This window comes from Catharus ustulatus, chromosome 20, assembly GCF_009819885.2.
Source record: "Catharus ustulatus isolate bCatUst1 chromosome 20, bCatUst1.pri.v2, whole genome shotgun sequence".
NCBI lineage: Eukaryota > Metazoa > Chordata > Aves > Passeriformes > Turdidae > Catharus > Catharus ustulatus.
In genome coordinates, this window is record NC_046240.1 from 9,263,771 (window position 1) to 9,286,885 (window position 23,115).

The window sequence follows — 23,115 nt, forward strand, 5'->3', positions numbered from 1 at the left end:
AAGGCAAGAGGGCCAAGTCTGTTACAGGTCTTAGAAGAGTGAAATGGAAAATGTATTTACATTTATCTCAATTTCAGCTGGCTGAGTAATCCTTTGGCTCACCAGTTCTCTGCATTGTTTTGTTACACGTGTAAGCTCGAGGTTCTTCCCTCTGACTAAAACTCATTTTGTTGGGAAGGCAGTGACAATAACCAACCTAGATGAAGTTCTGCTTTCTAGCTGCTGTTAACTAAATTGGAATCAAATGTACTTATGTAAATGAAGAGATGGAAATAAGCTCCGTTAATTTTAAGCTCTTTGTGGAGCTGTTCAAATGGATGTCTGATTTTCTTTCTTCCCCCCTCTCCTTTTTTTTTTTTAAGCCCAGTTTGTAGCTTAAGTGCCATTTACATTAACTGGGATTTAGGCAGCTGACTGGCTTCTGTAAAAGTCCAGATCTACTTCAGTGCACTTCTTTTGGGGGAAAAAAAAAATCATCAAAATTTGTGTTTTCCTTAATGCCATGTCACAGAAATCTCAAAAATCTGCTGTGCCTTTCTAAGATGTAGAAACCAGAGTGAAGCCAATATTTTCAGAGTAACTTTTCCCTACTGGCTTTTTTGTGTTGCTTGTTTCTTTTCAGCCTTCAGAAATACCTGGCAGAGCCAGTGAACAGTTTGGAAGTTAAATTACCTGTTAATTGTTGCCTAAGCATGTTTATTTATAGCAATAGCACAGGCAGACTCATTGTTCCTTAATTTTATTGGAAGTGGAACTGAACAGAAGGTAACTATTGTTCTTAGTGAGTCAACACTTTCACTGTGTTTCAGGAAATGCTAAACAAGGTTAGACAGGACAGAGCAAATACATTGCTAAAAAGTAAAATGTCATCTTGAGGAGTGCTGGACCCTCCTTGGGGTGATGTTCAGTGCAGGAGTTGTGCTGAGGGGGGTGTTGGCCATGGTTTGGCTGCCAGAGGTGAGTGGTGTTTCCCTGTGCAGGTGGGGTGGTGTTAAAACAGTGCCTACACCAGAGTGGAGATACAAGATCAGCAGGGTTAGTAGGAATAAACTTTTACCAGATTCATAAATGTTAGAGGCATTTTTCAGAGCATGCACAGTGCTGGAATAGCCCAAGTAGAGAATCTTACCAAGGAAGTTTGACCTTTAAAAGTAGTTTAATGCTGTTAAAATTAATGAAATGAATATGTAAATTGGGAGCTCAACAGCTCCCTTTACAAATTCCAAGGGGTATTTTCAAGAGAGATGTCAGAGGTACATGTGCAAAGGTGAGAGGAGCTGAGGTTGGGGATGGAGTTGACAAACCTTTGCATAAATGCTGGGGTGTGGGGTTGAGCTCTGTCCCTGCTGAGCTGCACACCTGTCACCCTTGGCTGTCCCTGCACTGCTGTCTCTGAGGGTTTTTTCACTGGACATTCATCTGAGCCTGAAGAGCTTCCCCCTCTCTTGTGCTGTGCAGGTGCAGATCAGTGAGTGCAGCTTTGGTTTGTGTCAGTTTTCCTGCAAGACCCAAACTTGATAATATCCAACCTGATTTATAAACTCAGGACATTTCACTTATGGACATATTCATAACATCACCCCATTACTGCAGTGGAGTCACATATAGGATATATATAAATGTATAGAAATAGGATGAAGATGGCTCCTTTTTAAGAAGCTCTGCAATAGAACCAAAATTCTGGAGAGAATTTTTTCCCCTCAAGAATGGGAACACTTCAGTGTGCACAAAATAAACATACAATAAAATGCATCTGTGAGTATTGAAGCTGACATTTTAGTGTTTCCAGGAAGTCTTAGACCACTGGTCAGGACTGTTTATAATGGTGGGGGGGTAATTTCTGTGTTTTCCCCTGGAGGGGCTTGCACAGCCCCATGCTCTTGGAATGATCAGTGGAACTGAGCCCAACCTGCTGGTCACTGAATTGTTGTTCATTTTCACTTCGTTTCACACCATTTCATTTATCTGCTCCCTTAAATACCACATTTATGGGCCTGTGTGTTCTTACCCAAAAGGCATTTAAACTTGACAGTGTAATAGATTGTGCTCTGAAAGCTGAATAGCTGTTTATTACTTATCCCTGCTAATTTGTGCTCTGCCACATCATTACCCATGTGATAATGTGCCACTGGTTTTCTTTGCAAATGAAATCTCATCTTTTAAAGTATTCATAATATTGACAAATTGTTGATTTTAGGAGTGACTCGAGAAAAAAGGGTGATAAATTCTTCGCATATTTTAATTGAAATTGCCGTGGTATAGAAAAATATTTTTAATATAACTGTTTAAATGGCCATGATTGAGTTCAATACAAAGGAGCCACGAATAGCTGCCAGCTGGCTGGACTGGCCAGTTGGAATTCCTTGGGCATGGAGAAAAGCAGGTATAGTGGGACCAGTGAGTCAGACCCAGTAGGATGATTTGTGGGCAGGAAGATCAGAGAGCCATTAGGGCTGTGCTTGGCTCTTGGCTGGCAGGGTCCAGAGGGTAAAAATCATGAGAATACTTCCTGAAAACCAGAATAAGATCAGTTAAGACAAGGATTGTTGTCCCTTGCAGAAGCTGCAGTAGAAAAATTCTTTAATGTAAACCAATTTTGTTCTAAACACAAATCAACATTACACATTTGAAGTTCACAGCTACACTTCTTTCTAAGCTTAGAGCTGCAAATATTTGTTTATTTTTCAGACTTCTTTTATGTTAAATGCATTGGTTGTTTCTGTGATGGTAAAGGAACTTGTGTGATCTGTTTCCCAGCACTTGATAAAGCTTTGTTTACTCACAAGAAAACTGAAGTCGTTCAGATTCCCACTTTGAGCAGATAATCCTCTCTAAGGTGTTTTCCAGTAAATTCCACCAGTCCCTGCGTGGCTGGGACTCTTCATTCCCCTCCTCTGGGACACTGCTGATGGGTGAACAGGGAGTCACTGCCACCACTGAATCACTGGGTGTTCCTACTTCATTCCTTATTTCCCTTTCACTTCTTCATCCTCAAAGTGAGATTTGTTTTTAGCACAGACTGCCTTTCCCTTGACTGGACTGATCTCTTTTCAAAAATAATCCAGTGCCCTGTAACAAATGTTCTGGGTGCCTCATCCATCGCTGTCAGTGTGCTGAGGCACAGACACAAATGTCCCTTGTCCCCCAGCTGATGTTTCCCAGCACACTCTGCTCATTTCAGTGTTCTTCTCAGGAGGAAATGCTCAGAAGGTCTTGGCATGCAGAGGCAGAAGCTGCTTATCTGTGGTCAAATAGGGCTGAGCCTTACAGGCTGATATTTGAGGTTATTATCCTAGGGAGGATCTTTGGGATCATCCAGCATAGTCCAGTGCTACTGCTCAGAGGTTTTTTAAAATGTTACATGCCAGCAAAATTAAACACAGCAAAGTCATCCCTGACTGAAGCCAAGTTAACCCAGCACAGAAAACTTCTGAAACTCGTTTTGAGGAGTTGTCAGGAGCCCCTTGAGAAGCACAGGGGTGTTGAACAGAGATGCTCTGTTCAGCAAGGCAGAGCAGGGAGGTTCCTGCAGCTTCATCTGCTGGCAGTTCTCAGCCACTTACTGTAAATCTGCTGAAGCAACACCTCTAGGTCTGTGCCTCAGGGAATAAATCAGGAGTGCATTTCATCTTCACTCTGCACTGCTTTGTTTTGGTGCCTTCCCAAGGCTGGCCACGAGCTGGGCTGGTGCTGGGTGGATGTGGTTGGGTGTGTAATGCACTGGGAGCAGGGACACAGAGGATGAGGATGGCCTCATGCTCCAGCCTCTTCCTCAGAAACTGAGCCAAGGAAATGCTTCATGGGGGTGAAGCAGGAGCTCCCTGGAAAATAAAGGGAATTTGTGTTATTGTTGTTTTTAATTAGGCCGTAGTCATTCGGTCCATTTCTCATCCCTGTTGCCCGTAAGTGGAGCAGAGTTTCAGACATCAGCAACAGATTTTAATTTAAACTTTTTGCCAACTTTATATTTTCTTATGCAATTTACTTTTTAAAATTAAGAGCACATGTTTTCCTTCCAAATAACACGCAGTGCATTTATTGGCATTTTAAATAGGCCAAAGTGAGTGACCAACCTTCTTCTTTTTCTTTCAAGTCTATTTTTTCCCTGCAGGCAAATTGCTGTGGGCTTATGACCCACCCTTTTTATGACACTATTTCAGCACAGATATTCTTAGTTAGAATTCTGAAGTTATTTCTTTGAAACAGAAATAGAAATGACCACCTTGGCCAGCAGTTTCTTCATCTAAGGGATGTACAAATATGTCACATAAACCTTTATGAAATCTCTGTCACACAGTTTATGTATTTTTGTTCCATTTGGGAGGCTGTGTAAGCTGGTGTTGTCTTTCTATTTGTTGTCCTGTATTAATGGTCATTTAAAAAATGCTTCCTTGTTTGAGGCATGTTCCTGTGGCATGGCTGTGCTGGGAATTGCTACAAACTTCTGCATCCTTTCTAAAATAGATACAGATCTCTCTTATTTCATGTGCTTGTACACACACCACTGAAATAGAGACTACAGCACTTTGATCCAGAAAAGGCAGCAAGTGGCAGTAACATTTTGGTTCTGTTACATACTGTCAGCCTTTATTTCTTATGTTTAATCCTCATTTAGCACAATAATAATTTGCTCAGGTGTGTTTAGGGTGTGTTTTTCTCACAGCAGCTCTTGTACTCCGGCAGTTGTTTGGACCATGGAAACCATTTGGTTCCCTAACAGAGATTTGGGCAGCCAGAGGAAAATTAGAGAAACCAAGAATGAGAAAGAGGACTCAGTGTTACAAAGAAATCATCCTGTCTCTGGATCAGGAGCCTGAGAAGTCAGATTTTGTAACTGCAGCTTTTATTTTCCCACAGAATTGTTAAGAAAGGACAGTTGCTCACAAGTTTTATATTTCATGGATTTTTTGCAACAGAGAATTAAGTCATCTTGGGGCTTTTTTTTCCCCCCTAATTTGCCTACATTTAATTCTAATAATAGTTTATTAAACCTGGCATGTGGAATTGGTGCTGGAAAGTTTGGCATTGATTTCCTGCAGCAGTGGGGAGATCTCTGTGTCACACAGGGCTGTCTCAGGCGCTGGGCTGGGCGTAAGCTGCTCCTGCCACTGACTTTGTTTATGGGAAAAACTAATCTGGCTGTGAGAACTGGACTTACTTGAAAGTGATGGACAAGAACTGTGTCTGTGATCCCCAATATAAGCTTTTTCCAGTCACTTTGGAGAGATTAGATGTCTCTTAACATCATCTTACTCGCAGTGAAGTTGCTCCAAAGGGACTCCTTTAATCATATTAGTTTCGCTGCCATCACCCCGTCTTCTGAGCCTTTCTTCTTCCCTAATAGAACCAAATCTGCTTTTACCATCTATTAGGTCCAACATTAATGCTCCTTTGCATATTAATTACTGTTGCTTTACCTATAACACTCAGCTCTCTGCTGTCCCCAGTTTTGGCTCTGAAGCTGGGAGCTGTTACTTTGTCCTTACAGAAAACACTGGATTGTGTTTCATTTTCTAATGATTTTACATAAGAACCATTGAATAAAGAAGGAAGTAAAGCTTAAAAGGTGTAACAGGAATTCACCCAGTCTTTATTTTGGCTTGTAGTGTCATTTGGGAATGAATTTTCTTTGTATTATAAAAAGTTAGCCCTGATTTCTTACCCTAAATATTTTAACAAACTTTTTAGGGAACTTCTGAGCAATGTAATTTCTTAGTTTCACTTGGGGGTGTAATTAAAGGAAGTTTTTTTATTTAAAAATAGAAAGTAGAAAAAAAAAATAAGGGGAATGAGCTTTCAAAAAGAGCTCTCACAGATTAAAAGATAATGGTGGCTATTTCAGGCAGGACTCGCACTGGGGCAGCTGTTAAAAACCCCAAATTCTCCTTGTGTCAGTTTGGAACTCAGACCATATCACCCATCAGCAATTGCAGCTCTTATCTTCATGGACTTAGGGCTGCTTTGGTTAAGGAAAAGCCAGGCAGGCTGTCATGTTCTTGTGATCTGCAGATGAAATCATTTTCCGAAAGAATTACAAAAGTACATTGCGGATTATAATTATACACTGAAATGTACTTTACGTTTCGAGTCTGTATACAGATTTAATAAGAAATTAAACATGTGTAGAGGAAAAGCTCAGGAAAGGAAGGAAAGGATCTAGCACAGATTACAGTATATGAAACATATGTTTGAGATAATGCTGATAGGACTGAAATATGTGGCCTGTGGTAGAGTTCTGTATACAAATGACGTGCTCATTCCTTCTCCAGCATACACACACTCTTACCTTTGACATAGCAGGGACTAATGCCAGTGAGTAATTAAGAAAGCATGGAAGCAAAATAAGTTTCTGAGATGGTTGATATTATTTAATACATGTTACAGCTGGGATAGCTGAAGGACAAACTGAAGGTTTGAAGGGAGATGATGTCTTTTATTGCACCATATAGTTCAAATAGCTTGAAAAATAGGCAAACTTTCAAGCCTTGATTTTCTTTTTTTCCTCTCTCACATCACAGTATTTATAGGAATCTGTCTTGGGAGATTAATGTACAAGGCAATAGATCTGATAGTCATTCATGTCCCAACTTTGGTCAGAAACAAATGTTTCCTTTTCAAAGTTTTCTGGTAATGTGGTTCTCAGAGGCTGCTAATAAATGGTGTAGCTGAGTACAGACAGTGTATTAAAAATGTCTGAAGAAGAAAAATAGTAGTTGGAGAGAAACTGGCATTCCAGGACAATGGGAACTTTAAATACACACTGCTTTTCCTCAGATTTTCTGGTGAAACCTTTAATAAGCTTGAGCTGAGTCACCTGCACTTATCTGGTCTAACATCACTTTCTGGTCCCAGTATTGTCCCATCCTCTGTGAAAGAATTCCAGGCAACTGCAGAGTTTCTTGTTAAACAGCGAGAACAAAGGGGGCAATTCTGTGTGAGTTTTGCAATGAAAGTGCTCATTTTCAGAATTACATTTCTGAATGAAGACATAGATGTGCTCTCAGTGTCATCCCTCACCCTCAGCTGTAAGGACAGGGCTTTGTGTCCCAGATGTGATGCTCCTGTAGCCACTGAAGAGCCCACAGAGGGAATGGAGTTAGGAAAGTAACCAGTGAGATGTACATTCAAGTGTAATCTGAAGTAATAGATGTGTATCTACTCCTGTGGTGAATTAGCAGAGTGGATTCTGTGGAATTAGGAGTGACACAGCTTTATTCCTGTCACTTTGATCCCTCCCCCTTTGTGTTCCCCCATTGGGGGCCAGCAGAGATTGATTAATGATTGATGATGCTCTGATAGCTCATTAGAAGGCAGCAGGTCGTTCCTTAAGGATAAAATAAGAAGGCATGGGTAGGGTATGTAGTGATTATATGCCACAAGCTCAATTTCTCCTCCAGAATGTTCATCTTACCAATGCATTGGGCTGGAAGAGAAAGGGAAGAGCAAGAAGAGGAAAAGGGACAGAGCATCCTCTGAGTCTGCTCCTACCCCAGCTGGCAGCGTGTTGGGGGAAGCCAAATGGGTTTTGTGTTGTGGGTTTGGGTTTTGTCACTTTGTTTGCTCTTGCTCTCAGGTGATCTCTTGTCTGGAGAGGCAAATCCGCAAGCTGAGGGAAGAGCTGATCCAGGCGAACGCGCTGAGGAACCATCAGCTGCTGGACCTGAGCCTGCAGAGGGACGAGGAGAAGCTGAAGGCAGCTCGAGACAAGGAGGCAGCACTGAACAGCCTCAAGGTGGAGATGGAAAAAGTGATATCAGAGCTGAAGATGAAGCACACGGCAGAGACAGAGGCAGCCTTGAACAAGGTAAGGGATTTGCAAAGGGCAGCTCTGCAGGGTGAAAGGGGAGTGAGCACCCCAAGGGTCAGCTGGGCACAGTTTCCCTCAGGAAAAGTGTTTGGAGCTCACTTGAGTTGAAAAAGGAGATACAGACCATGGGATGCCAGAGTCACAGCACGAGTGTGGGGTGTTCTGGGTTTCTGGGATGAAAACCTTTGCTCTGGACACGCTGGGGCTGGGCAGCACCTCCAGGGATGGAAGGTGCCACGAGGTGCTCAGGAGCCAGCAGCACTTTAACAGCACAGGTGATTTCACAGGTAAAGCCAGCCAGGAGCAGGCTGATCTTCCTCTGCTGGAATAGAGACAGTGGAAGGGGTGCTTCTGCCTAGCCGAGCTTTTTCTCCCTTAAAAAGAGGGTGAGCTCTTAAGGAGGGAAAAACTCAGGCTCAGGGTGCAAGGAAATTGTGTCTGGTTGCTCACAGTGGCTACTCTAATTTAGCCTGTGGTGTTCTCCAAGTGAGAAAGGACTCTGGCTAAGATGTGGAAATGGAAATTAATGTTCCAGATTGATCAAGGTGGGGTCACTGCCACATTCCTGCTTGCTGAGCATCCCTTGGACCTCTGTCTTGAATTCAAGAATTTCCCTCCATTAGGGTGCTAAAACATGCAAGTTTTATTTCAAAAGCCAAACTAAAAAAAAAACCTACTTAATATTTATGTTAGACCCTGTGTATGTGTAAGCAGACAGTTGTTGAAGTCCCTTTTATATGTTGCATTAAGGCACTAAATCACACATTTTCTTGCAAGGGGATGTGCAATGGCACAAATGAACAATCTGCATGGAGTGTTTGAGCAGCCTTTGTGCAAGTGACATTTCATTTACCTGCGTCAGGTTCTTGGTCTGTAATTTTAAAGAGCATTCTGAGGATTATGTTGGAAATCAGCCAGCCTGAAGCCATTAAAATGGCTGTGATCAACAATTCAGAATCTTTTCTGAATGCAAGGAAAGCTCCACTTGGCATAATTATTTAAAGCCAAGGTCACAGAAAGTATTTAAACCTTTGAAATTCATCATTAAAGGATTAATTTTAACTCAGGAAGACATTGTCATTTTTGCTTAAAAATGGAATTTGAATCTCAATTCTTTTCTTTCTTTGATCTTTTTTTACATGTGTAGTATAGCAAAAGAAAAGTTAACTTCTTTACATCCTCAAATTAAAGTTACAAATAATCCTTCATAGGGCAATATCTCTAATAGTCTTGAATTGTCATTTCTGTCAGAAATCCTGGTTTTCTTTAATTTGTTGGATTTTTTTTTCTATTTTTCAGAAAATTTGCTAATTTTAAGCTATATTAACTGCTATTGTATTTTTTTTCTTTAACCTACTTCTCTATTCTTACCCTAATCTAAGAGCACATGTTGAGTAAAAGATAGGAGGGGAAAAGAAAAAAGTATCTCTGTTGAAAAGTCTTTCACAGACATGTGAAAATACCTGGCATTACCTTCAAATCTCCATTCCCCATTCTGTTTCATTTCTGTCTTGTAATTGTAGAACTGTGGAAACTGGCCACAAAATCCAAAACTCAGCTTAGAGGGCAAACTCCATTTAAAGCTCCAAAGTAGCAGTTTCAGCTAATTTAGTTCAAATCTTGATCCTAGTCCACAGAGCCTTGATGATTTTATCCAAGAGGGGGGGAAAAAGCATCTTGATTGCAACATGAGCCTTGAAATTGGTTTATGAAAATATTTTTTTACCAGCTCTTGTTACCTGGAAATTTAGGACAATGTGGGAGAAAAATTTGTTCTCTAAATTTGCTTTTTTTGGTACCAATTCTGTGAGGATTGCTCAAAAATCCGATGGGAAGCTGAATTTCACAGTTTAGGCATGGAACATCTGACTGGCCAGATTTTCTGAAGGTCACTCCATTCTCAAGTGAGGGATCTCATTCCTCTGTGATCAGCTTGGGAATAATGCTGATTTCTGTGTGGATTGCTTTGTGCCATTGGGGACTGTTGTTAACGTGAACATGAGGGAATACAAAAGGAATGATTCATACTTGAGTGACAAGAAAAACCGAGCTGCAAATGGGAGAAGAAGATCCAGGATTCCTCTGGCATTGCCCTCCCCATTGTCCTGGGGATGAGAAGAGTGAGGGGCAGACACAGGGGAAAGAAGAGCCTTCATTACAGGCACACTGAACATTTAAATATTTGTTGGTGTTTGTAGACAGCTTTCTGCTATTTAGGGACACATGATTTATTGAGGTCTTTCATTTTCTGTTGCTTAAAAATCTCAGCTTTAAGGCTGGGACATTGTTTATTGTAATGTCAGTTCCTGAGCACTCCCCTAACACTTCAGGATTGGTGTCTGTTGGAGATTCCTGAGACATTGTTAGGATTGTGCACTTTTTTCCCTGCTTTGCTCCTGTAAGATACTGATGAGTTTTCAGCATTTCTGTACATACCTACTTGAGCTGACAGAAGTTTTAGGATCATTTTTCTGCAAAGTGTTTCGCCCTATTAGGAAGGAACCCTTCCCTGTGAGGATGAGGAGCCATGGGGTGCCCAGAGCAGATCCCTGGCCAGGCTGGACAGGGCTTGGAACACCCTGGGATGGTGGAAGGTGTCCCTGGCCATGGCAGGGGTGGCACTGGATGTACAGTAATTTCATGATTATAAGCCACACCATTTTGAATAAAATTTTGGTCCGAACCCAAAGTGTGGCTTATAATCAAGTGTGGCTTATATATGGACAGAGAACGAAAAGTTGCTGTTTTAGTTTGGAGGACAGGTGTCTGCTGAGAAAGGCAGGAGCCTCTCTTTGAAATGGAGAATGTAAATCCCCTCCCTCCAAATTATTAGAATTTTGAAATCAAGGGGCTTTCAGGCAAAAATATGGGAATTAGGAATAACAGTTCTTTACTAGGGAAATTAAAATAGAAATACAGCACTACAAAGAACAAACCCCAAACCCTGACACAGTCAGAGTACAACCTGACACCCGTCAGGCAGGGTGTTGGCAGCAGTCCCATCCCATGGTGGCTGCATCCTCCTGCAGTGACAGATGTGGCTCAGTTGGAGCAGTGCTCCTGGACAAGGTGCAGTTTCCCTCCGGAGCTCCAGTGGTGATGTGGAGAAATCCGGTTTTCCTCTGGAGTCCAGTGGAGAAAGGGGCTCCCTTAGTGTCCCAAACCCTCTGTTTTAATCTTGGTAAGAAATGTTGGGCTCTTCCCCCTGGCTGGAGCAACTCCCAATGGGATGCAGTAATTTTATCAGTGCCACAGTGGGACTCAATGGCCATGAGCAGAAAATGACTGGCTGGAGGAAGGATGGGGTGTGAAAAGATAAAGAACAATGCCCTGCCTGGTTTCAATGGATGCCCATTAGCAGAATATCTGCCGTTGAGATCAGGATCACTGCCCCCACCCTCAACAGATGGTGATAGAACAGATACCTTTTATCACACTCTGTATTGTAACCTGCAGCTTATAATTGTGAAATTGCTGTACTTTAAGGTCCCCTCCAACCCAACCCATCCCATGGCTGTTGGATTTGGGGATCACACAGCCCTGCAGCTGCTTTGGGCAGGGCCAGGTGAGCTCCAGGTTGCAGCAGCAGCACCTGGGGCACTGCTGAGCCAGGTGCAGAGTGCACAGAGCTCGGGGCAGCTCCAGCTCTGCCAGGAATGGCTGGAGGCAGGAGACAAAGTCTGAGTGTGTGCAGATGTGGGGCTTGGCCGCCGCCGCTGTTTGTAACGTTCTGTGGGATTTTCTTGGCAGGGGAAATGAGCATTCAGCAGAGCAGAGCAGAGCAGTGGACAGGCTAACAATGCTCAAAGGAAGCAACCTTGGAACACTGAAAATATCTCATAAAACAGCTCCCTTTGAGCAGCACACATGAGTAAACTGGAGTGGGAGAAGATGATGATGGGTTTTTTTTTCTCTCTAAATAATTTTCAACATTTAGCTTTTTATTGACTTCTTTTCTATATTTAAATAGATATTTTGACTCATTCTGTTAAAGGTTTAGGCAGGTTCCAGGAACATCTAATTCTCTTTCAGTGCTCCTTTTCTTGTGGAGAAGTAATTTACATTTTTGTGTATTGACTGTACTGAACACACATGATATTTGATTACAGGACAAAGCTGCAGTCAAAAAAAAAAAACAAACCCCAAAAATGAGTTAAACACTTTATTTTTGGGACTGTATTTGTTGTGATGGAAGGAAATTGTGAAGTGGTTCTCTCTGGAGAGATGGGACACCAAGGTGGCAAAAAGCCTGGCCAGAGCCATGCAGATCTTGCTTGTAGACTTTAATGATGTTGATGTTAGTTGTACTCTGGATTTCTGTGTTTTTAAATCTAATCTGATATTTACAGTTTTTACCTGGTACAATCACTCCACCTGTATCTGGTGTGAAGTACACATAAAACTCAGATACTCAGGGACCTTAAGATAAGGTCACTCTGTAAGTGACCTCTACCTTAATTAGCAATAATTATCCTGTATGACAGTTTTGTTGCAATATAATGTTTTCATTGCAATATAATGTAATGGGGCCCTTTTCAAAACTCTTCCCATAGTTGGATACTTATTTTCTGAGCAACTTCTCGCATATAATTTGCAAATAAGGTACTGATAATGTGCCCTAGGGAACTTTTCAGTCCCTCATTCAGCATCAGGCTCTGTGATGCTGGATTAATTCCTGTCCCAGCACAGCCCTAGAACAGCCCAGTTGGATGTAACTCCCTGGGCATATTTTCATGCTGCATATGCAGGAATATCTGTGATTCACAGTATCTGTTCTGGCACTGTTGCAGATGATGTCACACTGTTCAGCACTGGCAAAGACATAGAAGATGAAGGGAAGGAATATGACATCTTCTGAGATGAAAGATACTCCAAGAGATACTTGATTAAAAGTATTGAGTTTCCCCTAAGCAGTTGCTTCTGCTCCTAAAGTAAAAGCATCTTGTGCCTTCCATGAGTTCCCATTTCTGAGTCCTGTGTCTCCAGCTCTGCTTCTTCTCTGCCAGCTCCACACTTCATTAGCACCACAGATGGTTCCATCTTTGTCCCTAAGACCTTCTGAGGCTGGGTGCGATGGAACCTTTGATCTGACACCTTTCACTTCATTAACCTGGAGACTGAAGCCACACTTGCAGATAACTTTGTTTGTGGGAGCCCTCAGAGGAGCTGTTTTCACACTCCCTGCAGTGATCCCCTGGTTATTTACATGGGGGCAAACAGGTCAGCCATGAAATGGGGACGTGTATCCCTCCCAGGTGTAATGATCTCATTAAATTGTGTCTAATTGTAATGCAGACCTGTTTGTGTCCTTGCTGAATGCAGGCAGGATCCCTACCAGTTGTAGAAGTGCCATTTTTTAAAACTTGTTTTGAGTCTATTACATCAATTATTTAGCTTAGGGCCCAGCTATGAATAATTTAAAGAGCCTCCAATTCTTACCAAGAAGAGTTGGATGTTTCCCAAGTCTCTTAATTTTTTTTTTTCATTATAATCCAAGAGCTCTGATATTATCTCTCTGTTCCAAAGCAGTAATATTTTTATTGTTTTTGTTTTGTAGAGCCTGTGTACATTAAATTACACTTGGTTCTTGCACGTTTCTGACACAGATAGTGATTCACCAACTAATATTAATAAAAATGAGTGTAGTACATTTGGCTTTGTTGGAGAAAATCTCATAACACTGTGGTGCCAAAAGATCAAGTAAAAGCAAAACATGATGCCAAAAGATCAAGAAGAAATGTATTTCACAGAGAGGAAATATTTTTAATGTATATTAACCCAAGAAATTATTTAATCTGTCTTGATAGTACCTTTCAACAAATCCTTTCAAAACCAGTTTCCTCTGTAGTGTGTCCTTTTTGCACTGCTCCTTCTGATTCCTCCAAAGAAGAAGCAGGATGATGGTGGACCAGGAACATGGTCACAGGAATTGCATCACCCCTCAGGGGAGCCATTTGGAAGAGTCTTCAATCAACAGAGCCAAACATGAAGAAAAAGATGGTAGAATCATCTCAGGGATATTTCACTCAAATAAGACTAAACAGAATTTATGACTCTCTCCCTGCTGGAGATGTTTCAAAGCAAGAGCTGCAGTTATTCACAGAGTTACTCTGCTCCTATCTCCTTTAAAAAAAATAAAAATAAAAACTCAGAAAAAACAATCCAGAAAACAACAGGTCAGATGTCTGCTCATCAGCTGTATTTATAAATCTGGTTCCAGAGTTAGGAGCCAGCAGAAATTGGTCTAAGTGTCACTGTGGGGAAAAAAATGTGCACCCATGAGCAACAGGCTCACTTTTTAATATCTTCATTAATGTCTGAAGGGAGATCAAGCTCCATTATTTGCATTCACAAATAGCACCACAGGGTTAAAAATGAAAGTGGTTGAAGCAATGCTGTTAAGAAATGAGAACCAGACAAGAGCTAAATGATAAATTAGGACAAAATATGGAATTAAAAAGATGGCTTTCAGCAGGGCAAGGACTGATATGATTAAAATCAGAGCTTGATCATGTGGCCCATCTTTCAGCACACTTTACTCATGTCCTGTCATATCAGTTATAGCTGGGTAGTTGAAGTTTGCCTGGGTTTTTTAGGGTTTAGTGGGTTTTTAACCAACTGGTATTAATCTACAATAACTGTTGAAGAAGCATTCACAGCTGGGGTTTTTTGGTTGTCTCTGTCTCTTTGTTTTTCAGTGTTTGCCCAAACCCCCTCCCTGCTCTGGAGCACCTGGGCACACGCTGCCTCTTCTCAGTCCCTGAACTTCCAGGTTTTATCCTTGAGTGTATTCATGAGATCAAACCTCCCAAAGTCCTGGGGATGGTGGATAAAGTGAATGCTGAGGTTTTGCCAGTGGCAGAACAACTGCTGTAATTATTTTTTCAATCATTTCCCGAGCCTTTCTTCACTCTCCAAACAACCTGTAACACACCAACTTTATCTTGTAATACACAATTGCTTATTATTTCAGCTTTATTTAATATTTTTAAATGCCCAGTTGAATCATGACCTCATTCTCTCCCTTTTTTCCCAATACCTTGTGTCTTGGGAAAGGTGATTGCCTGTAGATCCCAGTTTTGTCTGATTTACCAATTTTACTTATCCTCACATTCCTGGGTTCTTGATAATATTTGGAAAACATTGGCTGTTTTCCAGTGTGGTGCTGACTGTAATGTGAGATTACTGGTGGGTTTTTTAATTTTAACAACTCAGCCAATTCCTTCTTAGATTTGTTATAATTCTTGGGTGAGGTCTGGGCTGCTGGTGAGGTGTGACAGGAAGGATTCCCTGCTCCTGCATCCCAGTCCCTGCTGGTTTCACTGGGGCAAAGTGAAACCAAGGTTCTGGTTGTGCAAACAGCAGTAACTGGTGTTTGTTCCTCGGAATTAGAAATAGAAAATCCTTCTGTATCCACCAGCTCCACATTCTTACTTTGCTTGGAGGTTTCTGGGGTGATGCATCCTTTTCACAAAAGTCCCCCAAACCCCAGAGTCAGCACAAGCTCTGATAAAGGTTCCCCATGGAACGTGTGCATCACATCCCAGCTTAGGTCAGCACAATAAAAAAACCAGAAAAACAAGATTTCCAAATAGCTTTGTTTAGAAAAAATGCTCAGTGATCAAGACCAAGCTAATGTAAAACATAATAATTGTGTATTTAAATACTGGCACGATTTGAAGACATTGTTTACACTCATTTGCTCTTTCTTCATATCATTATAGTAGAGAAAAGCTGCAGGTGGCTTTTTTCTTCTTCTTTTTGGAGGAGAAGGAGTGTTTGGGAAATAGGGAAGGGGTAAAACAATGTTATTAGTCCTTCAGAGTCATTAATGTGAAGAAAGAAAAGTGCTCCAAAATGACTTGTTTACAGCTGCAGAACATGTCACGGAGTAAAACCCACCTTCATTAAATGGGTGAGAAAGAATTCTAATTGTTTTTGAAGTTCTTATGATCAGTCTGCCTGTGCTTCATTGTAACGTGATACTAAAGTGCCTCAATTATGATTTGTATATTTTGGTGCCAGAAGGGTTTTTTTCTTATGCTAAATTATTAAGTTCTGTCAGCTGCTGGGCTGTCATATAGAGATACAGTAAATCACATTATATTTTGTCATGGATTACACAGAGCAATAAATTTGGGAACAGAGATCAAAGTACTTTCACAATCACATCTGAGTGTAGGAGGGCTGTTTAACTTGTAGAAAATCTGATTTAGGTGAAACTGTTGCAGTTCTTGTGTGAATTTGAAATGAATTTGAATGTTTGCTTGAAAATGAATAAGGTGCAAATCCCCAAAAGAGTTCTCCTGTATTTAGTTCAGAGTTAATTCTGACCTACAGCTGCAGGATGGAGAACAGATAAATAATTAAACATTGGGAATGTTAAAAGACTTCCAATGCCTTATTTATGTTTTTAATTGCTTTGATGATGGAGCAATATATTCCATTTTCTTTTTAATTGGGCCTTGGCTGGATTGGAAACTTTGGGAAGTTTCTGCTCAGCTCAATAACGTGCTCTGGCTCCGGGAAGTTGTCTCTCTTTTTGGGGAAGCTTTGTTGTACTTAAAACTACAAAAAGTAATCCAATAATCTTGCTGAGGAGCACTGATGGCTTCAGATCATAAATTTGTTGGGGGATTTGGTATTTTCAGTGTCTGTCTTTTTACTGTAGCAGCTTAACTTTTGTTGGGCTCCTGTCTGATGATGCAACTTCAAAATACTGAGTTAATAACTCATGATGTTGAGTTAATTTAGAGATACCAACTTAATTCAGGGGTACAGAATTTGTCCTTTATGATGCTGAGTTAATTTAGAGATACCAACTTAATTCAGGGGTACAGAATTTGTCCTTTGTGATACTGAGGTAATTTAGAGATACCAGCTTAATTCAGGGGTACAGAATTTGTCCTTTGTTCCCACTTTTTCTTCTATTTAATAGCAAAGATTCTGTCTTAAAATGGTACATCCAGAGAATGTTTTTCTACTCATTGTCTTCTTAAGAAATGCTTGTTCTTGCCACAAAATTCAACTTAAAACAGCATAATCTAAAAACTTCATTCTTATCCCTTTATAGTTGTTTCAGGAGCCTTAGGGTCTCTCCTTGGCAAAAATCAAGGTGTGTGAATTTAGCTGATAATAATGATTGAGTGCCTGGGTCTCAGAAATGTCCAATTTCTGAAAGAATCATGTTTTGTAAATCAGATTAAATAGTCTTTAACTGAGTCAGGTCGTGGATCAGTGTCGCACCTTGGGACTGTTGCCCTCTGTGTGTGGAGGAAGCTTTAGCCTTGCCTTGCATCCTCAGAGATGTTTCCCAACCTGTCCCTCGTGCTTTTGCTGGGTGCCAGCTGTGTGGGTACCAGAAACATCTGGGCCTGAGTGATTCTGGAAACTTCTTTATGTCAGACTCACGAGAGGAGTGATGCCTGCATTTCTCAGGGATAAAGGCAGCTTGTCAAACTCAAATAATTCCTGTTGGATGCACAGCATTTTCTTTGTTAAAGTCTGAAAAAGAACATGCACTTTTGATATAATGTCTTAAACTTAAAAGTTTAAATAACCATCTTTGTTTAGTTGGACAGAAGAAAAGCAGGAAATACTAAAATGATAATCCAGGAATTTATTTGTGATTTAGGGACCCTAAAGTGGAGAGTGTTGCAGTCTCCCCATCTTCACCAAGTTTACTCCATCTAGTTTGAGTGTGGAGCTGTGGGATGTAAAACCTGGCCCAGAAGTTGGTGTGAGTTGGGAGAAAATGAGAAATCTCAACCCCAACTGTCCATGTGATGGATGGAGATGAGGAGCAGTGACATCTGCCATGATCATTTCAATCTCCTCATTTGCAGAGATCTGTCACCACAAAACATCACACTGATTTCACCAGTAGTCATCTCACAGATGATTGATGAGAATAAATCAAATTAAAATCAGCCATCTTTGCCTGTGCTGTCCATGATCCCAGCCCAGAGTTTATCACATCCAGAAATCTTTTGGCAAAATGTCCCAGATTAAACCACAATTCTCTGCCTGATGCTCTCACCAGTATTGTCTCTCTAAAGGGTAGTTCAAGCATTAAACAATTGCATGTGGCAAACCCAGGCTGTTAATCAGGTTTTAAATCCTTGTCTTGTATGCAAGGCTTGTATTTTAGGCCAGTTTGTTTTAAATAATGTGTCTGGCTGACAGCAGTATTGACTGGCAATCAGCATTGGTGATGCTGGGGAATATTTGGGAAATCCAAAGTAAATCCATGTAGATGAAGGTAATAAATGTGAGGATGGTGTAGCCACCCTGCAGCTGGAGTCCCACAGAAGACTTTCTGGGAGAGTTAAAAATCCTGTATTTAATTCCTGTGCATAATTTCAGAATTATTGGAAATACTGTGTTGGTTTAAATGAGAAGTCTGGAATTTGGAGCTTTCCTGAGGCACAGTTTGCAGAAGCAGTTTCTCAGTGGGCCCCCATTAAGCACAGAAGTGCAATGTGCTGCAGAAAGGCAATTCTCTGTGCAGGTACAGTCAAAGTCATTTCTATTCATTCTTGGGTTTTTCCCAATGAAAAGCACTTCACACATGAATGAGAGAGGGTTTTTTTTTTTTCTCCTAAAGATGTATGTTTAATGAAAAAAAAAATAAAAAGGAAAAGATTTGTAGACCTCCAAAAGTGAAATGTGAAATAGAATATTAATAGGATTTTGGGATTTCTATCATTCATTTTCAAAACCCTTGAAGTCATTTGGTACTTGACTAATTATTCTGTTAACATCATTTTGGGTATTCAACTATTTTTAATGGTCTTTTGGGTGGCTCAGATTACATACTTGAGCTGGTGTGCTATTTTCACTGCTGAACAGAGATCCAGCTTTCATTTTTGTCTGATTGCTGGGGAGAGCAGGAGAAAGAACAGGAGGTTGGTGTAGGAAGTCACCCACTGTCAGGGTTAGAGGCACATAAGGAAAATGCATGTTTCAGGCTTTGAGTCAAAATGGAATTTTTATGTACAATCAGATGAACTTTAAAGGTGATCTGCTGATCTCTGAAGTTTAAACAGATATTGTACAGAGAGTTTTAACATCCTTAATAACAAAGATTGCCACCATTAACCATTTTGAAGGTCGTTTTCTTCTGACATCTATCAAATTACACAATCTTGGATTTTGGTACAAGGCATAATGCTGTCAAACTTAAAATAGAAATATTCCAGAATGTGGAGTGGTGTGTTGTTTTTTGAGGTAAATGGGCCCCATTTACATTAGTTCTTTGATGTTAAATTCCTTGCTGCACATCAGAGAACAGTTGCTTCTTCCCTGGAGCAAGTTTTCTTTCTTCTTCTTCCCCCACCCTTTGATTTTTTTCCTCTTTTTTTTTCTTCTTCTTCTTCTTCTTTTTTTTTTTTTTTTTTTTAAAGTTTGCTTGCACTTTTATCTAACTAATTATGGAGGATCAGCTTATGGATGGCCACTTTTAGCTAGTTGCAGGCATTTTGAAAAATTACCCTTTCATAGCTGTTACCCTAAACAGAAAAGTTCTTAAATCTGCTACTTCTCTATCAGTGAATATGGTGTTGTGTGTTTATATAAATATATAAAACTCTAGTTATGAGAGCTGTTTCCAAGCTGGAAGACAGAGAAACATGGAATTGTTTAGGTTGGAAAAGTCCTCTAAGGTCATTGAGTCCAACTCTAAACCCAACAGTGCCAAGCCCATCACTAAATCCTCATTGTTGGGTTGGAAGGAGCCTTGAAATTCATCCAGAGCCATGGCAGGGACACCTCCCACTGTCCCACTGCTCCAAACCCCAGTGTCCAACCTGGCCTTGGACATTCCAGGGATCCAGGGGCAGCCACAGCTGGATCACCCTGTGCCAGGGGTGCCCACCCTCCCAGGAAAGGATTTTTCCCCAGTATCTGACACAAATAATGTTCCAAGGATTCTAAACAGCTTCATTTTTGGTCAATATCCAAGACATCCCAAATCCATGGATGGAATTGTCCATGTTTAGGGCTCCATGGAGTGGAACTGGAACTGAAAGTTCCCTCTGAAGCACCTCATCCCTTCCAAATAGCTGATAAATGCTTGGTAATTAGGGTAGGACTTTTGTGCTTTTTGTGCTTTTGTGGTGTGGTCCTGCCATAGATCTGTGCTCTGCTACTGGTGCTGCTCATGTCATGAAAGGAAAAAGTGAAAATGGAGCTGTGGTAGAACATCCATTAATCCAGACACCAAATCTGGAGTGCTAATAGCTGTTTTAATTTTTATGTGAAATGCTTTGTTGAAGTCGTTTCAGTTTTACTCAGCAACCACAATATGATGCTTTAAGGCTTGTTAAAGAATTATAGTTGGTTTTTAAAACCAATTAACTGCAACAAGGACATAATCTTTTTAATGTAAAAGTACTCCATAATATAAAATAACTGCATGTAAAATCATCATAATCAGATAATTTTAGCTAAAATATGTATTAACTGTGAAACTAAACAGGAGTTCGTTCTTGAATCAGTGGAATTCCTCTGCAGCTTATCCAATTTAAACCTTTTTCATTATAAAAATGGATATTCCAATTGATATTTCTGACAAGCTTCTGCCAAGTGGGAATTTCAGCAGCCACCTCTCACACACGGAAAACTGGTTTCAGACCATTAACTCTATTTGCAGTGCTGCCCATTGCTATAAAAAGAGCTTGACTTTAATGAACACTGGCTGACCCTCCAAATGTTCACCTTCCACTTGGATTCTTATTCATTATGTTTCTGAAATAGCTCCTAACCTGAAAGGGAGGGAATGCCCTTAAAATAATTCAGGAACAGCTCGTGCTCCCTCCAACACATGCACCCAGCAGCCAGCTGGAAAAGAAGGAGCCCAGGAAACTGCTGTGTGTGTGCACCAGCCAGTGTGAACCTTCTCATTTATCGAGATAAATGTGATATAAATCCCATCTGATGTTCCCTGTGCACAGCTCTGTGTGTGTTTACTCATTCCTTAAAACAAAAAAGGGTAAAAATGTATATTTTGTGTGTAGCAGTGCTACCTGTGCCCCAGGGAAGGTGGTTTGTGTCTCCCTTGGTTGCAAAGCAACAGCCTGTATGAAGAGGTACTAAATTAGTTTTAGTTGCAGGTTTTAAGAAAGGAGAAGCTTCATATTTCTGCAGTTAAAGATGGCAGTGGAAAAGAGGGTGCCCAGGCAGCCCCATGAGTTGGATCTTTTCAGTGCTGTAAATTGTGGTCTCTGCCTTCATCAGAGCTGCTCGTGTGGTTTGTGATGATGCAAGAGCTGCTGGGTGTTACAGACCTCAGGGAAAGCTGAAGTCAGCAGGAGCCACGGAATTATGGAATGGTTTGGGTTGGAAGGGACCTTAAATCCCATCCCATCCCATCCCATCCCATCCCATCCCATCCCATCCCATCCCATCCCATCCCATCCCATCCCATCCCATCCCATCCCATCCCATCCCAGCCCTGCCATGGCAGGGACACCTCCCACTGACCCAGGCTGCTCCAACCCCAATGTCCAGCCTGGCCTTGGACATTCCAGGGATCCAGGGGCAGCCACAGCTGCTCTGTGAACCTGTGCCAGGGCCTGCCCACCCTCCCAGGGAACAGTTCTACCCAATATCCCACCTAACCCTGCCCTCCATCAGTGGGAAGTTATTCCCACTTTCCCTATGACATGCCCCTGTGAAAAGTCCCTCTCCAGCCTTCCTGTAAGACCCTCTCAGGTACTGGCAGGGACTGTCCATAATTTTAGTGCCAATAAAACCAGTTTTAAACAACCAGAGCCCATCCAGCCCAGTGCCATCTCCAGGGGAAGCTTTGGGAGCTCAGTGCCTCTGAAATTCAGGCCCCTCAAATGGGAATGTTTGGGACTGGAAGTAAATGCAAGAATTTATGGTTTGTTGGCGATCAGGAGACAAAAGTTATAAATATTTTGCTAACTGGAAGTTGTTAAAGCCATTATGAAATAAAATGTTGTAATTCCTTTTAAGTAAACTGGTAGGATATGCATTCTTTGCCTTTAGTTAGGAATAAAACAATGAAATTGGGAGTATTTTCCTTTGGATCACCTCTGTCCTGTCTCTCAGAGGTCAGCCTGATTCTACTCAGTGTGAACAAACAAATTCTAATTTGTTTACGGAACTCATGAGCGGTTTTTTATTATTTATTGGGATTTCTTCTGTGGGTTCAGGAGGTTATAAAGCTGCTTCTATGAAAGATGAGGACTTTTACCCCAGGCAAGTTGAGCGAGAGCAGCTGTAACGTGATCTGTGCATGGCCTTGCTGACGAGTCCCTCTCCCTTTCTGGGACTAACAGGAATTTATGCTATTGCTGTAATTTATTTTTTACTTTTTTTTTTCTCTCTAAAGATAAACTGGCAGTTTCAGTCACTTTATGACATGCAGTGGTGGTAAAACACCATCTGAGGCTGGGCTGCAGCACAATGGAACGAGTGTTAACGTGGGTCAGCCTGAGTACAAGGAGAAACAGAGCATGGACAGAGCTCCCTGGGATAACTGGTGCTGTGTCACCACTCCTTTTATTTATGCACCCCCACCATGGGCCCTCACAGTGGTTGTGGTTCACTTTGGAGTGATAAATGGAGAAAAAGTGAAATTTAATTTGTCTGCTGCTCCAGAATTCTTCTAGATGCTGGTTGAAACCAATGTGTATTGCCATTATCTCTGTTTATAACCAAACCAAGCCATAATGCTCCCTCAGAAATGATGCACAAATTTGATGATTGGTTTTGATAACTTTTTAAGTAGATTCCTTCGTACCAACAACCAGATGGAGCCATCCATATGTTTCATAATTTTTGGAATTTGAAAGGGATTGAGGATCTGAAATTGCAATTTCATGTAAAGTTCAGGATTACTTTGAACTGGCTGTAATGTTCTTAGGCTGAGCTGCACCTTACAGAGCTGCCTGGATTGCCGAGGATGATTCCAGCCCTACCATGACGATCCGCAAACGCTCCGCGGCTCTAAGCTCCTCGATTTAGAGCCCAGTAAAATCAATAAGGCTCTTTGCCTGCCTGAAATCCCTGGTGTTTGCAGAAATGGAGCCTGAGCTGGCTGCACACAGGGTTCAGAGGCTTTGGGAGCCCCTGTGGGGTTTTTTTGGTCCCCCCAAAGAGGGGCTGGCGGGAGCTGTTTGGGCGCTGGATGCAGTGCCGTAAAACTAAGGACGACAGATCAAAGGTTTGAGCAGGAGGTCAGATAGATTTTGAAAACTTAATCAGCTTAAATTTGCTTCAGAACTCAGCTGCGTGATATTCTGTCCCCCCTAAGAAAATATTTGTCTTAGACACCTGTC

General features: G+C 41.3%; 1 protein-coding gene across 4 annotated transcripts in view; it reads left to right on the forward strand.

Annotated features, from left to right (window-relative positions):
- CEP112 (centrosomal protein 112) overlaps positions 1 to 23,115 on the forward strand; it is a 174,748-nt gene that overhangs the window by 89,263 nt on the left and 62,370 nt on the right. For all 4 annotated transcript variants that reach the window (XR_004419831.1, XM_033077052.2, XM_033077050.1 and 1 more), the window contains exon 21: positions 7,574 to 7,804. Coding sequence is in view for 3 of the 4 variants with exons in the window: in XM_033077052.2 (XP_032932943.1) it covers positions 7,574 to 7,804 (231 nt within the window). In the remaining variant the exon portion in view is untranslated. The remainder of the gene's footprint in view (positions 1 to 7,573; positions 7,805 to 23,115) is intronic.